Source organism: Accipiter gentilis, chromosome 5, assembly GCF_929443795.1.
Source record: "Accipiter gentilis chromosome 5, bAccGen1.1, whole genome shotgun sequence".
NCBI lineage: Eukaryota > Metazoa > Chordata > Aves > Accipitriformes > Accipitridae > Astur > Astur gentilis.
In genome coordinates, this window is record NC_064884.1 from 41,889,190 (window position 1) to 41,905,751 (window position 16,562).

Below are 16,562 nucleotides of genomic sequence, written 5' to 3' on the forward strand. Positions count from 1 at the left end.
GGGTGGGTGAGTGGGGACACACACGACATCCCAGGGGCTTTATTGCCAACGAGGGGTGTCAGGGTGGTTGGGGGCGGGGGGTGGGTCTCAGATGGCCGACTGCTCCTGCCGGAAGGCTTCGGTGGCCAGTGGCCGGTCGGTCTCGGTGGCCATGGCGGCCTGGCGCAGCACCGCCATGTGCTCCTCGGCGGCCGCCAGCGACCGCTCGACCCAGTGACGGGCAGCGGGCTGGCGGCAGGCGCTGCGGGTCACCAGCACCAGGTGGCTGACGGACAGTAGCAGCGCCGCAGCCCTGCGGGGACACGGTGGCCTTGTCACCTCCCTGCCCTGGGCCGGACAGGGATGGTGGCTTTGCCACCGGGAACGTGGCTCGTGCCTCAGTTTCCCCATCTGCAGCATAGGGGGGTGGAGGTGTCCCCAAGCCCCCACCCCCATCCTGCTGGGTCACCCTGTAGTGGTTGTCACCAGCTATGTGGTATGGGCTGGCACTGGTGTGTCTCGTCCCCCCCCATGGGTGTCCCCCCCACCCAGGGAGTGTCCCCGTCCTTCTCGCCGGTGTCACCTCGCATCCAGCAGTTTGGGGTCCAGCGGCGGGTACATGGATCTCACCACGTCATCCACCCTGCCGGCAGGGATGGCGTTAACCCCTGGGGACACCACGGTGATGGTGACACCCCGCCCCGGAGCCCCGGGACTCCCCCTGTCACCTGGGGCTGATGCGTTTGGCCACCACGATGATGTCACCCAGGCTGGCGGGGGACTTCACCCGGGCGCCCGAGCCCATGGTCATGGCCACCAGCTTCTCTGTCAGCGTGTGGCAGATCTGTTGGGGGGGTTGGGGGACAACGGGAGTGGGGACACGGTCGACTCAGTGCCACCAGTGCCACTGGTACCATCAGTGCCACCGTTGCCACCAGTGCCACCCCCTGGACTCACCTTCAGGATGGCGATGCAGTGGGACACCAGACCCCTGGGGAGAAGGAGGAGGGCGTGAATCTGGGCGGACCCCCCTGTCCTCACACCCCATGCCCCCCCCCCACCTGCCTGCCCACACCCCGCGTCCCCCAGACCCTTGGGGACATTCCCACCCAGTGACCAGCTTGAGGACTGTCCCTTCTTGGGACCGGCCATAGCTTGGTAACCCCAAATCTCCGCTACCTGCACCCCATGATGGGGGGGGTTGGCACTGCATGGGGGTCCTCAGCAGTGGAGGGGGGGACATGGGGCACACCGGGGACACACACACACTTACGAGGCATCCTCGACCCAGTCCTCGTTCTCCAGGATGGCCTCGATGTGGGGGTTGGTGATGACCACATCGTCCAGCTCCAGCTCTGAGGGCTCCGAGGGTGTCTCGGCGGTCCCCATCAGGTCCACGATGGGTCTGTTGAGGACATGGGGGACATCCCTGGGGACAGGGCCACCTCCTCAGGCTCCCCCCCTGCCCCCAACACCCTGATGATGCTGAATGTGCCCCCAGCATCATCCCCTTGATGATGGTGGACATGTCCCCAGCCCATGGGGTTTGGGGTCCCTCCCTGACCCCCCCTCACCCGGTGGGGATGGGGACGATGCCACCCCCGCGGGATCACTCACTTGGTGTCATAGTGGTGCCGGAGGTCTTTGGGGTGGCAGTACCGCTGTCGGCAGACCACCACCAGTGCCACGAAGGATGCCAGGAAGATGGTGGCCAGCACCCCGATGGCCACGATGACGACCGTCTCCATGGCTGGTCCCCGCCGGGGGTGGGGTGGGTCAGGCGTCTGGTGCCATCTCGGCACGGTGGTGTCTGCGGTGATGGGGGGACCGGGGAGGGGTTGGGAACCCTGCAGATGCTCTTTCCCCCCACCCTGCACCCCAAAATACCTGGCCAGGACCCAGTGTCTCCCACTAGATGGATCCCTGCCCCAGGGGGTCCTTCCAGAGGCCGTGTCACCTGGGGGGGGAACGCACTGGGGGAAAGGGGTGATGTTGGGTGCAGGCTGGAGCAGGATTCGGCCATGGTTCATGGGGGGGCTGCCTCCATCCCGCCACCATGGCCATGGTGACATGGGGCAGGAGCTGGGATCAGGAGAGTGAGGTCTGGGCCATATGGGGCTGTGGGGACCCAGTCCTACGGGGCCATGGGGATCCCCAGAACCCAGTCCCTATGGGACTATGGGGACCCCCGAAAGCCTGGTCCCTATGGGCTATGGGGACCCTCACAGTCAGTCCCTCTGGGGCCATAGGGACCCCAGAGACCAGTCCCTAAGGGCTATGGGGACCCTCATAGCCAGTCCCTATGGGGCTATAGGGACCCCAGAGCCTGGTCCCTGTGGGCCATGGGGACCCCCAGAGCCCAGTCCTTATGGGACCATGGGGACCCCCGAGACCCCAGCCCATATGGGCTATGGGGACCCTCATAGCCAGTCCCTACAGGGCTATAGGGATCCCAGAGACCGGTCCCTGTGGGGCTATGGGGACCCTCACAGCCAGTCCCTATGGGACCACAGGGACCCCAGAGACTGGTCCCTATGGGGCCATGGGGACCCCCCAAGCCATCCTTGGTGCAGCAGCGGGGCCTCCAAGTCCCCGTCCCCACGGGGAGCAGGACACCCGGCCATGCCAGGCCCACGGGACACCAACCCGGGGCAGAGTCAGCTGGGACCCCCATGTCACCGCACAGGTCAGACAGCGGGTCCCCATGCTGGGGTGGGGGACACACACCCCATCCTGCTGGGGTGGGGGGCACCCAGCCCTGCTCTCCCTACCTGCTGCCAGCCGGGAGCCACCGCCGGGGACGGGGACACGGGGACGGTGCCACTTCCGCACCGCGCATTCAAACACCGACCTTTACACCCTGACTAATGCATGGGCCCCCCACCGGCGGGGGGGGGGGGGTGTGTGTGCCAGACATACCCCCCCAAACCTCCAACCCCGCTTCCCACCGCATCCCCCCTCCCACCTTTTTTTTTTTTTTTTTTTTTTTTCCCCCTAAATCCCATTGAATTTTAAGCCAGGTTTAGTGATTTGGCTTAAATTTCCAGGCCGGGTGCACTTGTCCCCGCTCCCCCGCCCCCCGCAGGGCTGGGGACAGCCGGGGGGGGGGGGACACACACGACACAACACGGTGGCCCTTCCCTCCCTCCCCCCCCAATTCCCACCACGATTAATGCCTTAAGAGGGATTTTGGCCACCAAAGCCGGTTCTGTGCTGTAACCCCTTGGTGCCTAGTCCTGGGGGAGGGGGTGGGCTGGCAGCCCCGGGGGACGACGACACCCACCTCCCGGCCCTTTGGGGGGGGGTCCCTGCCCCCGGTTGCTTTGGGGTCGGATCCTGCCTGTGCAGCGACGAGCACTGGAGGGGGGGGGGGGGGGGGGGCTTGTGGCAGCAAGGTGAAGTGTGTGTAGGGTGTCTGGGGGGGGTCGGGTGGCTGCTGGGGGGGGTCTGGGGGGGCTCTGTGAGGCTCTGGGGGGGGTTCGCTGCTGGAGGGGGTCTGGGGGGGCTCTGTGAGGCTCTGGGGGGGGTTCGCTGCTGGAGGGGGTCTGGGGGGGCTCTGTGAGGCTCTGGGGGGGGGTCGCTGCTGGAGGGGGTCTGGGGGGGCTCTGTGAGGCTCTGGGGGGGGTTCGCTGCTGGAGGGGGTCTGGGGGGGCTCTGTGAGGCTCTGGGGGGGGGTTCGCTGCTGGAGGGGGTCTGGGGGGGGCTCTGTGAGGCTCTGGGGGGGGTTCGCTGCTGGAGGGGGTCTGGGGGGGCTCTGTGAGGCTCTGGGGGGGGTTCGCTGCTGGAGGGGGTCTGGGGGGGCTCTGTGAGGCTCTGGGGGGGGGTTCGCTGCTGGAGGGGGTCTGGGGGGGGCTCTGTGAGGCTCTGGGGGGGGTTCGCTGCTGGAGGGGGTCTGGGGGGGCTCCGTGAGGCTCTGGGGGGGGGTTCGCTGCTGGCGGTTTGATGCGGTCCCTGGTCCTGCACGACCCCGGTTGCGGGGGGGCACGGGACTGATGGAGGTCCTGCATGACCCTCGGGGGGGGGTGTCGCTCCAGGGGTCCCAAGGCGGGGAGGGGGGGTCACTCTGGGGGTCCTGCACGGCTCTATGGGGGGCATCGGTCCCAGGGGGCCCCTACAGCCTCGGGGGTCCCGTACGGCCGCGGGGCGGGGGGCGGGGGGGGGCGGCGGGTGCTCCCAGGGGGTCCCAAGGGGTGGGAAGGGGGGGGGGGAATCACTCCGTAGGGCCGAGGTGGGGGCCGCCCCGGGGTCCCCCCCCCGCCCCACGGTGTCTCTCCCCCCCCCCCCCCAGCGGGTCCCCACGAGGGACCGAGCAAAACGACGCCCCCCCCCCCCCCCCCCCCCCCCCCTCCCGCCCCGCACCTGGAGCCGCTCGGCGGCGGCCGCGCACAAGATGGAGCCGGGGCGGGGGGCGCGGAGCGGGGCCGGCAGCGGGGCTCGGCCCGGGCTCTGCCCCCCCCCCCCCCCTCCCCGGGCCGGTCCCCGCCCCCGCCCCGCCCCGCCGGGACCCCGGGTCGGTCCCCGCCCCCGCCCCACCCCCGCCCCGGAGGGTCCCGAGTTGTTCCCGGGGGGGGGTGTGTGTGTGTGTGAGTGAAGTTTCCCCTCGTGTCCCCAGATGTCCCCGTCGTGTCCCAAAAAAACCACCGCCGCACCCCTGAAGCATCCCCTCCTGTCCCAAAGTATCACCTTGGGCCCCAAAGTGTCCCCGCTGCATCCCAAAGTGTCCCCACTGCCTCCCCTCGTGTCCCAAAGTGCCCCTGCTGCACACCCTCGGAGCACCCCCTTGTCCTCCAAGGTGCCCCTTGTCCCCCCTTGTGCCCCCAAATCTCCCCACTGCATCCCAAAGGGTCCCTGTCCTGTCCCCTCGCGTCCCAAAGGACCCCTGCTGCACCCTTGAAGCATCCCCTTGTGCCCCAGAGTGGCCCCACTGCATCCCAAAGGAACTCTGTCATGACCCCTCGTGTCCCAAAGTGTCCCCATTACATCCCAAAGTACCCTCCCCACACCCCAAAGTGCCCTTGTCGTGTCCCCAAGCGTCCCTGTTGCATCCCAAAGTGTCCCCTCTATATCCCAGCCATCCTCACCGTATCCTATGCTGACCTGTTCCCATTGTGTCCCAAAGTGTCCCCGCTATGTCCCAAAGCATCGTCCTCATGTCACTGCCGTGCCCTTTAGTGTCCCCGTTATGTCCCAAAGCATTTCAGTTGTGTCCCTTACTGTCCCTTTTGTGTCCCATACTGTCCTGGTTGTGTCCCAAATCATCTCCATCATGACCCAAAGTGTCCCCACCCCAGAGAGGTGACTCCGGGTGACAGGAGCTCCCATCCCACTGGCACCCGCTCCCCACAGTATCTCTCTCAGCACCCGTCCCCGCTGCCTGCAGTGACACTCATGGTGACATGGGGTTTGGCGATGCCAGCCGGGAAAGTTGTCCCAAAGCAGAGGGGACGCAGTCACCGTGGTGCCCCGCAGTCTCGCCCCTCTGGGGGTGCCGAGGTCCCCTCATCCTCGTGGGGTATGAAGGGCTCATCTTGTCCCCAAGGGTCACCAGGAGCCAAGGGGTACTGAGCTCCCGCTGTGCCACCAGTGTCCCTGGGGACATCCCTGTGCCCCGCCAGCAACGCCTCGTCCTCGCAGCTGAACGGGCTCTTTATTTGGGAATATGGCGGCGGGCTCGTGCCGGATGCCGGCTCCGGCCATGGCACAGCTGGACTTCTCCCTGTCCTCCCTGCCGGTGGCACCGTCCCCGCAGGCACTGCCCGGCCGGGCACCTCTATCCCCTTATCCCGGGGAAGCCGGGTCTGTGCCGCTGGTCCCAGCAAGCTGGGGACCGCCAGGCGTTGATTGTCCCCTCTTAACCGATGGGGACCCCCTCAAACCCCACGTACCCCCTGGGGCTCAATGTCTGGCGGATCCAGCCCCGGTGGGTGGCAGAGGAGGACGGGGTGCTCAGGGTGCCCCCAGCTCTGACACCCATCCCTCAAGCCGCATCCCGAGCGAGCCGGGCCACCGCGCTGCCCTTCATCGAGTCCACGATTGCCACCACCCATCATCTGAGGTGACACACGGCCAAGTCCTGCCACTGAGACGCTGCTCCTTCATGTCCCCACCGCTGGGCTTGTCCCCACGAGTGTCCCCAGGGTGTTTTAGCCGTCGGGGAAGATGTAGCTGTACTGGTTGAGGATGTGCTCCACCACCTGGTTCTGGAAGACCATGTGCATGGCCATGTTCCCCTCCTCGCTCGCCGGCCGCAGCAACGTGGGGCCGAAGACGATGGCGATGCTCTGCACCGACATGCGGTTCTCCTCCTTGTACTCGATAACCCTGTGGGGACAAGGGATGCTGTCACCTGGAATGTCCCCAAACCCAGGTCCTGTCCCCCTTCCTGGCACCAGCTTAGGTTTGGGGGGGAGCGAGCTGGGTGTCACCTGCAGAGGTGGTGGAAGAGGACCTTCATGGTGTCGTGGTGGGCTGGTGGGAGGGAGAACACCAAGTCACGGATGCACCGGCCCCGCCTGGTCGGGTCCTGCATCTCTGCAAGGGGAGGGAAGACACGGTGGGGTGCTGGGTCCGGCCGCCGGAGCATCTGTCCCTGCCCCCATCCCCATCCCCATCCCCATCTCCATCCCCGTCCCTGTCCCTGTTCCTGTCCCCATTCCCACCCCATCCCCGTCCCTGTACCCGGGCCTTACTGATGGCAGCGATGAACTTGTCGAAGTGACTGAAGGGGACGAGTGGCTCCGGCAGCTCCCGGAAAAAGAGCTTCAGCGCCCCAGTGACAACGTGGATGTCCTCCCAGCGCCCATCATCCAGGTCCAGGTGCTCGTCTGTGGGGCCAGGACAGCACCTCAGGCAGGTCCCAGAGCCCTAGGGACTGGTGAGGGTCCCTGTCCCCTCCCTTCTTGGCTGGAACCCGGTCACCCTGCCCTTGGGCAGGGGGGGTATATCCCATTTGCCCCCCGTTGTCACCATGGGTGACCTTACCGTGCTCCACTTTGTAGCGCAGTTTCTGGATGGTGGCCAGGTTGCCGCTGACCCGGTACAGCCCATCGATGTCCAGACCTGGCAGAGGATGGTGGTGGAGATGGGGGGGGGGGAAGCTCCTGGTTAATCACAACCCGCCCTGGGATGTGACACCAGCCACCATCAAGGGAGCTCCGGGTACCCACATGTCCCCAGTGTCCCCTGGAAGATGCCCACAGCCGGGTGGCACACAGTGACAGCGACTGGTATGGTCGTGCTGGTTGCCCACAGCAGCCAGCACCGGGATTCCAGGGAAAACCCAACCATCAAATTTAGGCTTTACCCAGAGCTGTCCCCATCCCAGTGCCCCTGAGGTTGTCCCTGTCCCCGAGCCCCGGGGCGGTACCTCTCCTCTCCACGGTCTGGATGCACTGCAGGACAAAGCGGGGCACCGTCCCCCGCTCCCGCTCGCACAGCGCTTGCAGGGAGCAGCCGAAAACCTGATCTGGAAAAACCAACGGGCACTTGAGCATAGCTGGGTGACACCGAAAGGATGCCTGGTGGTGGGTCCGGGCTGGGGGACAGGGTTAGGGACATCACGGTCGGTCCTGTTCCCATACAGGTGTGACACTGGGGTGGCTGGTGGTGATGGGACATGCCCAAGCCCATCACCAAGACGTCAGGTTGGAGTTGGTCTTGGTTCCCCAACCCTCTATCCTTGGCTGTTCCCACCCACCTTCCAGCTTGGGGCCACCCCGAGGGGGCTCAGCTCCACCCTGAGCACCCACCCTTGACGTAGCCCGAACCCTGACACCCACCTTTGATGTAGCCCCTCTCGCGCAGGGACTGCAGCGTCGGCCGCCTCTGCAGGAACTTGCGGAGTTTGTTCCGGACTTTGCTGGAGTCATTCTCGCCGCTGGCACTGCCCATCGGCTGCCCGGCTGCTGGTGGGGACAGGGCACACGTCAGCATTGTCCTGAGGGACCGGGGGGCTCCTGGCACGTCCCACCACCACGGGGAGCTGGGGACACTGTGGGGTGGCCATCCCACCCTGCCCGGTGGATGGTTTTGCCAGTGCCACCCCGGTGCCTGTCCCTATACTGGGATGCCCGAGCTCACCTGCCCTCTTCTCCTCGCTTCCCCCCAGCTTCTCCCGGGAGCCGAATTCAGCCCCGCTTTCGGCATCGTCCTCGTCGGGGAGGCCAGTGCCCTAGGGAAGGGGCAGCGTGAGACCCCTGTGCCCATCCTGAGGGTGGCAGGGCAGGGGTCGGTGGGCACCTGCTCACCAGCCTGCCGATGCTGTCAGCGATCGCCTTCTGCCAGGCAGTGATGATCTGCTCCGAGTCGTGCTGGATGAGGAATTCTGAGCCCTCCCGTGTCTTCAGCTGTGGGAGCAGCAGGCAGCAGTCAGGGCAGGGCCACGGGGCTGCCTGCATTTGGCTGCAAGCACCTGGCTTTGGGGGCCATGCTGTGGCTGAGAACAGCACCCAACTCATTACACTGATGACCCCAACTGTTGCCATTTGCCAGTGAGCCAGGGTGGCTGGAAACCTCCTCCCCATACAAAGCCCGAGTGGAAAAACCCCTCTGGGAGCGGGGACGTCACTTGGTGACATGTCCATGCCTATAGGAAAGGGATGGTGGCCGGGAGTGCAGCACGTCCCTTTGCTCCCAGCCTGGGGACATCAGAGGATGTCCCCACCACCACCAACCCCAGCACATCCCCTTCACCACTGCTGAGATGAACCAGGTGGGTGCTGGCATCGCCACCACCTCACGGGCCACATGTGGACCCCGCCAGGTGACCGATGTCCCCCCCCACTGTCACCCATCTCACCTCCAGGACATGCTTCTTGCTGGACTTGTCCTTGCCGGCCCAGGCGAGGGTGGCCCCACGCAGCTCCACCGTGTGCTCGGGGGTGGTCAGGGTGCTGGGGTGCCGCTGCAGGAGCAAGGGGACGAGGGTGGCACCGCTGGCTGGCATCCACCCAGAGGGGACGGGGACACTGGGGTCCTGCTCTGCAGGGGGGGCTGTGGGCTTTCCTCCTCCAGAAAGGCAGGAGTGGCAAATGTCCCCCTCTCGCTGCAGGACCAGGATGTGGTGCTGCTGCAGCAGCGTGGGTGTTGTGGCCACCAGTTTGGGGACAGCGGGGCCTGACAGCCGTCATCACCTCATGGGACATCCCCAGCCCTGCCCAGGGACCCCGGGGGTCTTCAGCATTAGGGTCCCTCTCGGTGACAGCACCATGCGGGAGGAGCATTACATGGTGAAAGGAGTCTGGGTGGCTGTCCCCAGGGACGGGACAGTCCCTTGGGGTTTTCATAAGGGAAGAGCATCAGACCCTCTTGCTCTCCCCGTGCCCTGGGTTTCGGGGTGCTGTGGCCACGCTCCCCCTCCATCCAGCCCCTCCCCATCCCTGTTTTCCAGAAGGACCCCCCCAAACAGAGCCCTGCACCCAGGTCCCGGTGGTGGGGCCAGCACCACGTCCCCCTCTCCGATGGTGTGGGTACATCCCCTCTCCTTCCCGTGCCACTGTCACCGCAGGGTGTTGCAAAAGCCACGGCAGCTTCTGCATCCGGGCAGTGGGTGCTGGGTGCTGGGGAGCGGGGAGGGGGGGCTGGGTCGGGCACCGCTTCCTCCTCGCTCACCCTAACGAGCCCTGTGCACTCGTTAAGATGCCCTGACACCAGCTCTGGCCCAGCGTGTGGGAGTGGAGGTGTGAGCACACCCCTGCCGGCGTGCGGCAACCCAGCCCAGGGCTGGGAGGGGTCCTTGTGCGGGGTCCTGGCTCCATCCCCTGGGGGTTGGACCCATTCCATGGGTCCTGGCTCCATCCTGCAGGTGCTGACCCCATCCTGTGAGTCCTTGCTCTGTCCCCTGTGTGCTGACCCTGTCCCATGGGTGCTAGCCTCATTTGATGTGTGCTGGTCTCATTCCATGGGTGCTGGTCCTATCCAGTGGGTGCTGGCCCCATCCTAAAGGTGCTGGTCTTGTCCCATGGGTGCTGGTCCTATGCAGTGAGTGCTGGTCCCATCTCACGAGTGCTGGTCCCACCCCACTGGTGCTGGCCCCATCCCATGGGTGCTGGCCCCCCACCAAGGCCGTTGGAGCTCTTACCAAGGCACCAGCAGCCGAGTGCTTGGAGTCCTTGAAGAAGGTGAGGATCCCCCCCTCCAGCACCGTCCAGGAGGAGCTCCAGTTCTTCCTGGGGAGCAGAGGAGGGGTCACCCAGGGGGGCAGTACAGCCCTTGTCCCCTCCGCCCCCCCCCCCCAGCACTCCCTTCTCCAGTGGTGGGGGACACTGGGATTTGCTTACCGGAGCCGCTTCCCTCTGTCCACTGTCTTGGTCCGGTTGAGTACCCCGGCTTTTTCGAGGCTTTTAAACTGGAAGACAAAGCAGGGAGGGGGTGTCAGGCTTGCCCCCTGCCTTTCCTGGTGCCGGGGTTTGGGAAGGTTTGGCTGCCCCTCCCCAGGGTGCTCACCTTCTCCTCCTTGAGCCCCAGCACCGGTGGCACGGTGCTGTGCCAGGCAAAGAGCCCACTGTCCTGGCTGGAGCCACTGCTGGCCCGGTCATGGCGACCACCCACCGGCACCTGGGGAGGGAGGGAGGGAGGGAGCGGGTGATGCCCAAGGTGCCCATGCCAGAAGGGTGCTGGTCTTCACACCCACTGTCCCCACCTGCTGCTTTTGTGGCTCCACGAGGATGCTCATCCCCTGCCAGCCATCCTTGTCCCTATCCCTGTCCCCATCCCTGTCCCCATTGCTGTCCCTATCCTCATCACCAACCTTGTTCCCATCCTTATCCCTGTTCCTATCCCAATCTGTGTCCCCATCCATGTCCCCATCCCCATTGCCATCCCTGTCCCTATCCCCATTCTTCTCCCTATCCCCATCCCCATCCCCATCGCCATTGCCATCCCCATCCCCATCCCTGTCCCCATCCCTGACCCTGTCCCCATTCCCGTACCGTGTCAGAAGTGAAGTGCTCGGGGCAGAACACGGCTCCCTCGGGGTGGCTGTGCCCGTACCAGCCCGGGGGCGAGCCCAGCTCCTCCGGGCGCCTCGGGGACAGACAGAGAGCGGCCCCCTGATCATAGGAGCCCACGGGTGAGTAGTCCTCCTCAGGATAACCCTCCAGCTCATCTGGAGACAGGTCGGGATAATCCGTTTCTGGAGTGGGAGGCTGGAGAGAAGAGCCACATCAAGATATTGTGCCCCACCAAGAGCATCTGCATTCCCAAACTGTGGCCAGCCCAGGTGGGGGCTGCCCCAGCTCCATCATCTCCATCGCCATCCCCATCCCCATCTCCATCTCCATCTCTGTCTGCATCTTCGTCTTCATCTCCATCTCCGTCTCTGCCTCCATCTCCATCTCCATCCCCATCCCCATCTCCATGTCCATCTCTGCCTCCACCTCCATTTCCATCCCCATCCCTGTCTCCACTTCCCTCCCCACCCCCATCTCTGTCTCTGTCTCCATCTCTTGTTTCCATCCCCATCTCTGTCTCCATCTCCATCTCCGTCTCCATTTCCATCTCCATCCCCATCCCCATCCTCATCACCCCTGCGCCTCACTGGGTGCTCACCCTCTGCTCCATGGGACCGTACCGCGTCACCCCAGGGTACATATCCTGGGAGTTGCCTCCGTCTCCCGTGTGGGGAGGGTCCCACGACGTCTCACCTGTTACCGAATTATAGAAAAAAGCCTGTCCGCTGGCTTCGTCCATGTACTGTTCCCACTCGGGAAACTCCGGGCTGTGGGGAAGCGAGGAGGCGGGAGAGGCGACAGGACTCACTCCATCTTCTGCCTGCCCAAAGGGACAATCCCACGTGGTCTCACCCGTCACCGGGTTATAATAAAACAAGTGTCCACTGTCTGTATCCGTGTGGGTTTCCCAGTCCGACACGGAGCTGCCGGCCTCCTCCGGGGCCGAGCTAGTGGCTGCAGCTTCTTCCTGCAGCTCCTGGATGTTGAGGTAGATGGGGGCAGGCGGCTCCTCTGGCTCCTTGCGTGCCTGGGGGGGACACGGATGGGTCACTCAGGTGCTGCGGTTGGCGATGGGTGCCGTGAAATGGGGCGGGGCTGCTGGGAATAGCATTCCTGGGATATCGCTGCCGTGGTACCCAGGCTGGTGGATGGGTGAGAGGGCTGAGGAGCTGGATCCTGCCCTGCCCCGGCTTCTGGGGCATCCATCCTGCCCGGGCACCCAGCAGGCACTGCCCTGAGACACCCGCTCACATGGGGCAGGAGCTGCGAGCGATGGGATGTAGATGGCCGGGTGGTGGAGGAGGGCACCCGTAGCACCCACATTGGGGCAGGGAGCTGGCAGCAGGGATGGGAGTCCGGCCTGAGCACGTGGAGAGAATTTGGGCTTGGGGCATCGTGGTCTCTGGTGTCAGCGCCGGCATCTTCCGTACCCACGTCACCCGCTGTGCCTGCACCCCCGGGATCTGTATCCACATCATCGGCATCAGCACCCAGCACTTGCACCCACAGCATCGGCACCCAGCTCACTGGCACCCAAACCATGAACACCCCAACATCTGCAGCCCCAACACCACCGACGTGCCCATCACCCCCCAGCCTCTGCACCCACATCATCGGCATCAGCACCCCAGCACTTGCACCCACACCACTCGTATCAGCACCCTCACTCAACACCAGCACCCTGGGACACCTCCAACGTGCACATCACCAGCACCCAGACCACCAGCACCCAGACCACCAGCACCCACAGTCCCTGCCACCCACCCCAGCACCCTGACCCCACTGGTGAGCAGAGCCAGCTGCTGGGATCGTCAGCCCCATCACCACATCCCAAAATAAGGCCCTGAGCACCCCTGGTGCGGCTGCCCGGCTGTCCCCGCTCCGTGGGGCTGCTCGGGGTGTGTGGGGGGATGTGTCCCCTGGGACCAGGTGGCTGCCGGCGGGGAATGCCCTCCTGGCACCCTTTGATCTCCCCAGCTTTACAGCCCCTGAGCCACCCTCCAACCTCCAACGGTGGCGGGGACAAAGTTTCCCAACCCCGGCCCTGCCCGTCACCCTGGGGTGGGGGTGGGGAGTGGGGGTGGGGTGTCCCTGGGGACACCCTGGAACAGAGGGGGACAGTGGACTGAGTGTCCCCAGGGACACCCCATCACCCCCCCCACTCCCCGCCACCCCGTGACCCCCCCACTGCAGCGAGCAGGGCTGGAAACCCAGGGTGAGAGGCCACCTTCATCTTGGGGACAAGGGACATGGGGGTGACCAGGGGGGACCCCCGGCACGGAGCCCCTCCAGCATCTCCCTCCTTCCCATGGGCGCAACTCTGGGGGTTTTTCTCCCCTGGTGGGGGGGCGGGGCGGGGGCTGGGTGCCCCTCACCGCTTCAAGATGGGCATCTTGGCACCCACCGGAGCCCGATGCCACCTCCGCAGCGTAAACACTTGGGGGAAATTCAGGAGGGAGCTTGGAAGTGGGGGGTCACCCCAAAACACCCCCCCCCCCCCCCCGAGCTGGGTGCACCCATGGGTGCTGCCTACCTTCCCTAAATGCAGCAGCTGCGACACCCTGCTACAGGACCGCTGCAGAGCACCCGACACCCGGTCACCCATCTCGGTGGGCACCGGTGGGAGGGCAGCCGGTGGGGGCACCGGGAGGCTCCGGAGATGCCGACGGCGCCCTGTGCTGGGCCCCGCGCCGGCCGCGCTTCCTGCTGGGGTTCGGGGAGCGGAAGAGCCGCCTCTGAGCCCAGCGCTTGGTCTCGGGGCGGAATTGACTTTTTTTGGGGTGGTTGTCACCCCGTCAACCGCCACCTATCGCCCGTCATCCACTCGGGTAAAGCCAAGGCCAACTGAGCGGGAATTGCACCGGGTTGATGCCGTGCTGGGGATGCGGCTGGCGCTAAGTGGGAAAACTTCCCCCCAAATTTAGGTTGGCCCATCCAGCATCGTGTCGCTCCACCGGCAATGACACGGGGACGAGCTGGGGGGTGTTGCGTCCCCCCGACACCGGGATCGCCCCGTCCCGGCTGCCGAGGTGGTAGATGCACATGGCGGCCGGGCCGAGGCTGCCGCAGCCCCACCGCTGCCGACGCCGGTTGGTTTTGGCACCGGTTGGGTTTAGGCAGGGGAAGGGGAAAGCTCCGGTGATGGCACCGGGGTTGGGGACCACGCTGGGTCCCTCCCGGAGGGGGGGATCAGTGGCTTTGGGTGTGCAAAGAGCTCGAGGGTTTAATCCGGCACAGCTGGGGTCGCAGGGTGTAAAATGGAGTGTAAAACACGGCCCTCCACCACCAACACCCCCTTTTCTCCACCAAAACACCCCCCCTGGGTGGCACAAACCCTTGAGCCCCCCTCAAAGCAGGGGACACGGGGGCTTGGGGTGCTGTGGGTGCCTGGAGTTACCCCAAAGAGAGGTGCTGGAGTGGGGGGGGACGGACAAGGACGTGGGACCCCCCCCCCCGCTGTCACGGTCTCAGCCCACTGCGCCCCAGCCTATGTTGGTGGGAGGAGAGGGGCTGGGGGGGGCACCCCCCACCCTTGGGTGCCCCCTGCAAGAGGGGTGCAGCGGGGGGCCCCGGGGGGGGGCACTGGGAAGGGCCCCTCACTACTTACTGGCGTGGGGCGAGCGTGGGTTTTGGGGTGACGGGGCGCCCGCCTTAGCTGGGGTGCAGCCAGCACCCACCTCCGGCACTGGGTGCTGCGCCCAGGTGAGACACCCGCCCCGGCAGGGAGGAGTTGCTGCGCTTCCCTGTTAACCCCTTTCTGTCTCCTCTCACCCTGGGAATGCTGCCGGGATGGGGTGTGGGAAGCCCCAAAGACCCTTGGGTGGCACCGAGCCCCCCACCCCGGGGACCGCGGGCATCGCTGGGCTCTGCACCCCGGTGGGACACTGCTGCGGGGGGGCTGGGAGAGCCCAGAGGTGACCACAAGAGTGGGGAAACTGAGGCACGGCACAGTGCGGGGGCTGAACACAGAAGGTGCTTGGGGTGGGTGCCTGGGGTGGGGGTCGCTCACCGCCCACCCCCCCGAGGTGGTAATTTCTGGCAAACCTGTGTGGGGGCGGTTGACCCACAGGTTTGCCCCATGGGGGTCAGTTCAGTGGGGGGTCCTGGCGGTGGCAATGGTGCCGGGAAGCCCCTGGGTGCCACCCCCACCCTGTGCTGGGGGTCACAGGCTCATACCGGGGGACATACACGGGGCTTTGAATCAGCCGAGGGACCCAGGCATCCCGTCCCCCCCCCAAATCCCCCCCTCCATGCGCTGCTTTTGGGGACAGCACCGGGGATGCCACCGTACCTGAGCTGCGTGGCCAGACCCCGGCCACCCCCTGGCCGTGTCCCTGTCCTTGCCGGGGGCGTAGAGGGTCTCGGAGCGGCTCTTGCCAAGCGGGCGAGTGTGTCCCGGGGGATGCCCACGCGACCCCGTGGTGATGGCACCGCGCGGCGTCAGCGTCACCCGTGCCAGGTCATCCAGGGAGTGTGAGGGTCGAACGGGCTCGGTGGGGTGGGGGCTCAGCCCCGGGGAGACCCGAAAAGAGCTGAGCACCGGCGGCAAGTCCCTCCTGGGCACCGAGCATCCTCCGGCCGGCTCCTCCATCTCGGCGGCGCCGACGAACCGATACTCGTAGGCTGGCGGCTGCCGGGGGGTGAGCGTGGCTGGATCCGTCCCGGCGTGCCCTGGCGGCGGGGGGTCGAGCGGGGCCGGGGCAGCAATGGGGGGCAGCTCCTTCACATACTGGGCAGGGATGTAGAAGGGTCGGGTGTCCCCGCTCCTCTTGACATGCCACCAGTGGTGGTTGGTTCGTTTCAGCAGGACGTAGCGCTCGTTAGGCTTGATGGAGACCAAGGTCCCGTCCTTGGCTCGGTACTCGAAGCCGTATTCCACCAGCACCAATGCCTCCTCTGCCGGCACTGCCGCCTCCATGGCCGCCCCGGCACCTCCACCTGTGGGAGACGGGGCGGGGAAGGGGCTGACGGCAGCTCCCAACCCCTCTTGGGGTGCGCAGTGACCCCGGGGGAGCCAAACTGGGGGGTCCCCGCTGAGCCCCGGCCCCACGCGGCCGTTCCACAAACCACCCAAACCTGCCTGAAACAGCCCCGGGGTTCACCACCACCATCCTCACCCACCGTCCCCAAACCCCCAGAGCCACCGAACCCCAAGACCCCCCAAAATCTCACCTCCAGCCGGTGTCGGGGTGCAAGCGGGGGCGGCGGGGCACGCGGCAGCGGGTCCCGCTCGCGCCTGTGCCGGGCTGGTCCCGACTCGCCCCGGTTTCCTGCCGGCGCTTCGACGAAAGACAGGGCCGGGCTCCACGCTGGCGTTGGGTGCCCGGCCCCCCGGCCAGGGGAGAGGGGCGGTGGGCACCCGGCCTGTTTCCTCCCCTCGGGGTGGGAGGGAAGGGACGATGGCGGAGGGGACCTGCTGCCGCCCGGCCGAGGAAACGGCTCCTCGGGAGGTTCCTGCCGCAGGAAGGGCCCTGCCCCGCGGCTGAGCCGGGATCTGTGTCGCTGCCGGATCCGGCATGGCCTCCCCAGGGCAGGGGGATGGGACCCCCATTAGGGGGGTCCCACGGGAGAGTGGCTTCCCTGGCTTTTGTACCTCCCCCCCCCCAGGTAGTCCCACTGGGGTCCCTGTGCTGG

General features: G+C 66.2%; 2 protein-coding genes across 5 annotated transcripts; both read right to left on the reverse strand.

The window, feature by feature from the left end:
• Positions 1 to 18: 18 nt before the first annotated feature.
• Positions 19 to 4,453, reverse strand: TMEM98 (transmembrane protein 98). 2 transcript variants are annotated; one of them, XM_049800071.1, is made up of 7 exons: positions 4,339 to 4,453; positions 1,597 to 1,789; positions 1,253 to 1,384; positions 937 to 970; positions 708 to 823; positions 563 to 622; positions 19 to 292 (listed from the first exon to the last, which is right to left on the reverse strand). In XM_049800071.1, the coding sequence occupies exons 2-7, from the start codon at positions 1,725 to 1,727 to the stop codon at positions 88 to 90; spliced, it is 678 nt and encodes a 225-aa protein (XP_049656028.1). In that variant the 5' UTR covers positions 1,728 to 1,789; positions 4,339 to 4,453; the 3' UTR covers positions 19 to 87. The 2 variants fall into 2 exon arrangements, with proteins under 2 accessions (XP_049656028.1, XP_049656030.1); XM_049800073.1 differs by lacking the exon at positions 4,339 to 4,453 and adding an exon at positions 2,751 to 2,867.
• Positions 4,454 to 5,537: 1,084 nt separating this feature from the next.
• ARHGAP27 (Rho GTPase activating protein 27) lies at positions 5,538 to 16,179 on the reverse strand. 3 transcript variants are annotated; one of them, XM_049800976.1, is made up of 16 exons: positions 16,101 to 16,179; positions 15,220 to 15,866; positions 11,527 to 11,955; positions 10,908 to 11,123; positions 10,423 to 10,533; positions 10,257 to 10,324; positions 10,058 to 10,145; positions 8,777 to 8,881; positions 8,226 to 8,324; positions 8,059 to 8,149; positions 7,758 to 7,880; positions 7,346 to 7,444; positions 6,961 to 7,038; positions 6,669 to 6,803; positions 6,405 to 6,510; positions 5,538 to 6,300 (listed from the first exon to the last, which is right to left on the reverse strand). In XM_049800976.1, exons 2-16 carry the CDS (start codon positions 15,844 to 15,846, stop codon positions 6,123 to 6,125), a joined length of 2,553 nt encoding a protein of 850 aa, XP_049656933.1. In that variant the 5' UTR covers positions 15,847 to 15,866; positions 16,101 to 16,179; the 3' UTR covers positions 5,538 to 6,122. The 3 variants fall into 3 exon arrangements, with proteins under 3 accessions (XP_049656933.1, XP_049656932.1, XP_049656934.1); XM_049800975.1 differs by having other exon boundaries at positions 7,758 to 7,883; XM_049800977.1 differs by lacking the exons at positions 15,220 to 15,866; positions 16,101 to 16,179 and adding an exon at positions 13,462 to 13,628 and having other exon boundaries at positions 7,758 to 7,883.
• Between the last annotated feature and the right edge of the window lie 383 nt (positions 16,180 to 16,562).

Bases quoted from the DNA above. Each gene is read 5' to 3' on its own strand.
- TMEM98 (XM_049800071.1), bottom strand. From the start codon at position 1,727: ATGGAGACGGTCGTCATCGTGGCCATCGGGGTGCTGGCCACCATCTTC. The intron at 1,385-1,596 runs GTGAGTGATCCC...TGTCCTCAACAG, and splicing joins CGGCACCACTATGACACCAA to ACCCATCGTGGACCTGATGG. The intron at 971-1,252 runs GTAAGTGTGTGT...CCTTCTCCCCAG, and splicing joins GACTGGGTCGAGGATGCCTC to GGGTCTGGTGTCCCACTGCA.
- ARHGAP27 (XM_049800975.1), bottom strand. From the start codon at position 15,846: ATGGAGGCGGCAGTGCCGGCAGAGGAGGCATTGGTGCTGGTGGAATAC. The intron at 10,146-10,256 runs GTAAGCAAATCC...TCTGCTCCCCAG, and splicing joins GACAGAGGGAAGCGGCTCCG to GAAGAACTGGAGCTCCTCCT. The intron at 7,445-7,757 runs GTGGGTGTCAGG...TGGTTTTTCCAG, and splicing joins CGAGAGGGGCTACATCAAAG to ATCAGGTTTTCGGCTGCTCC.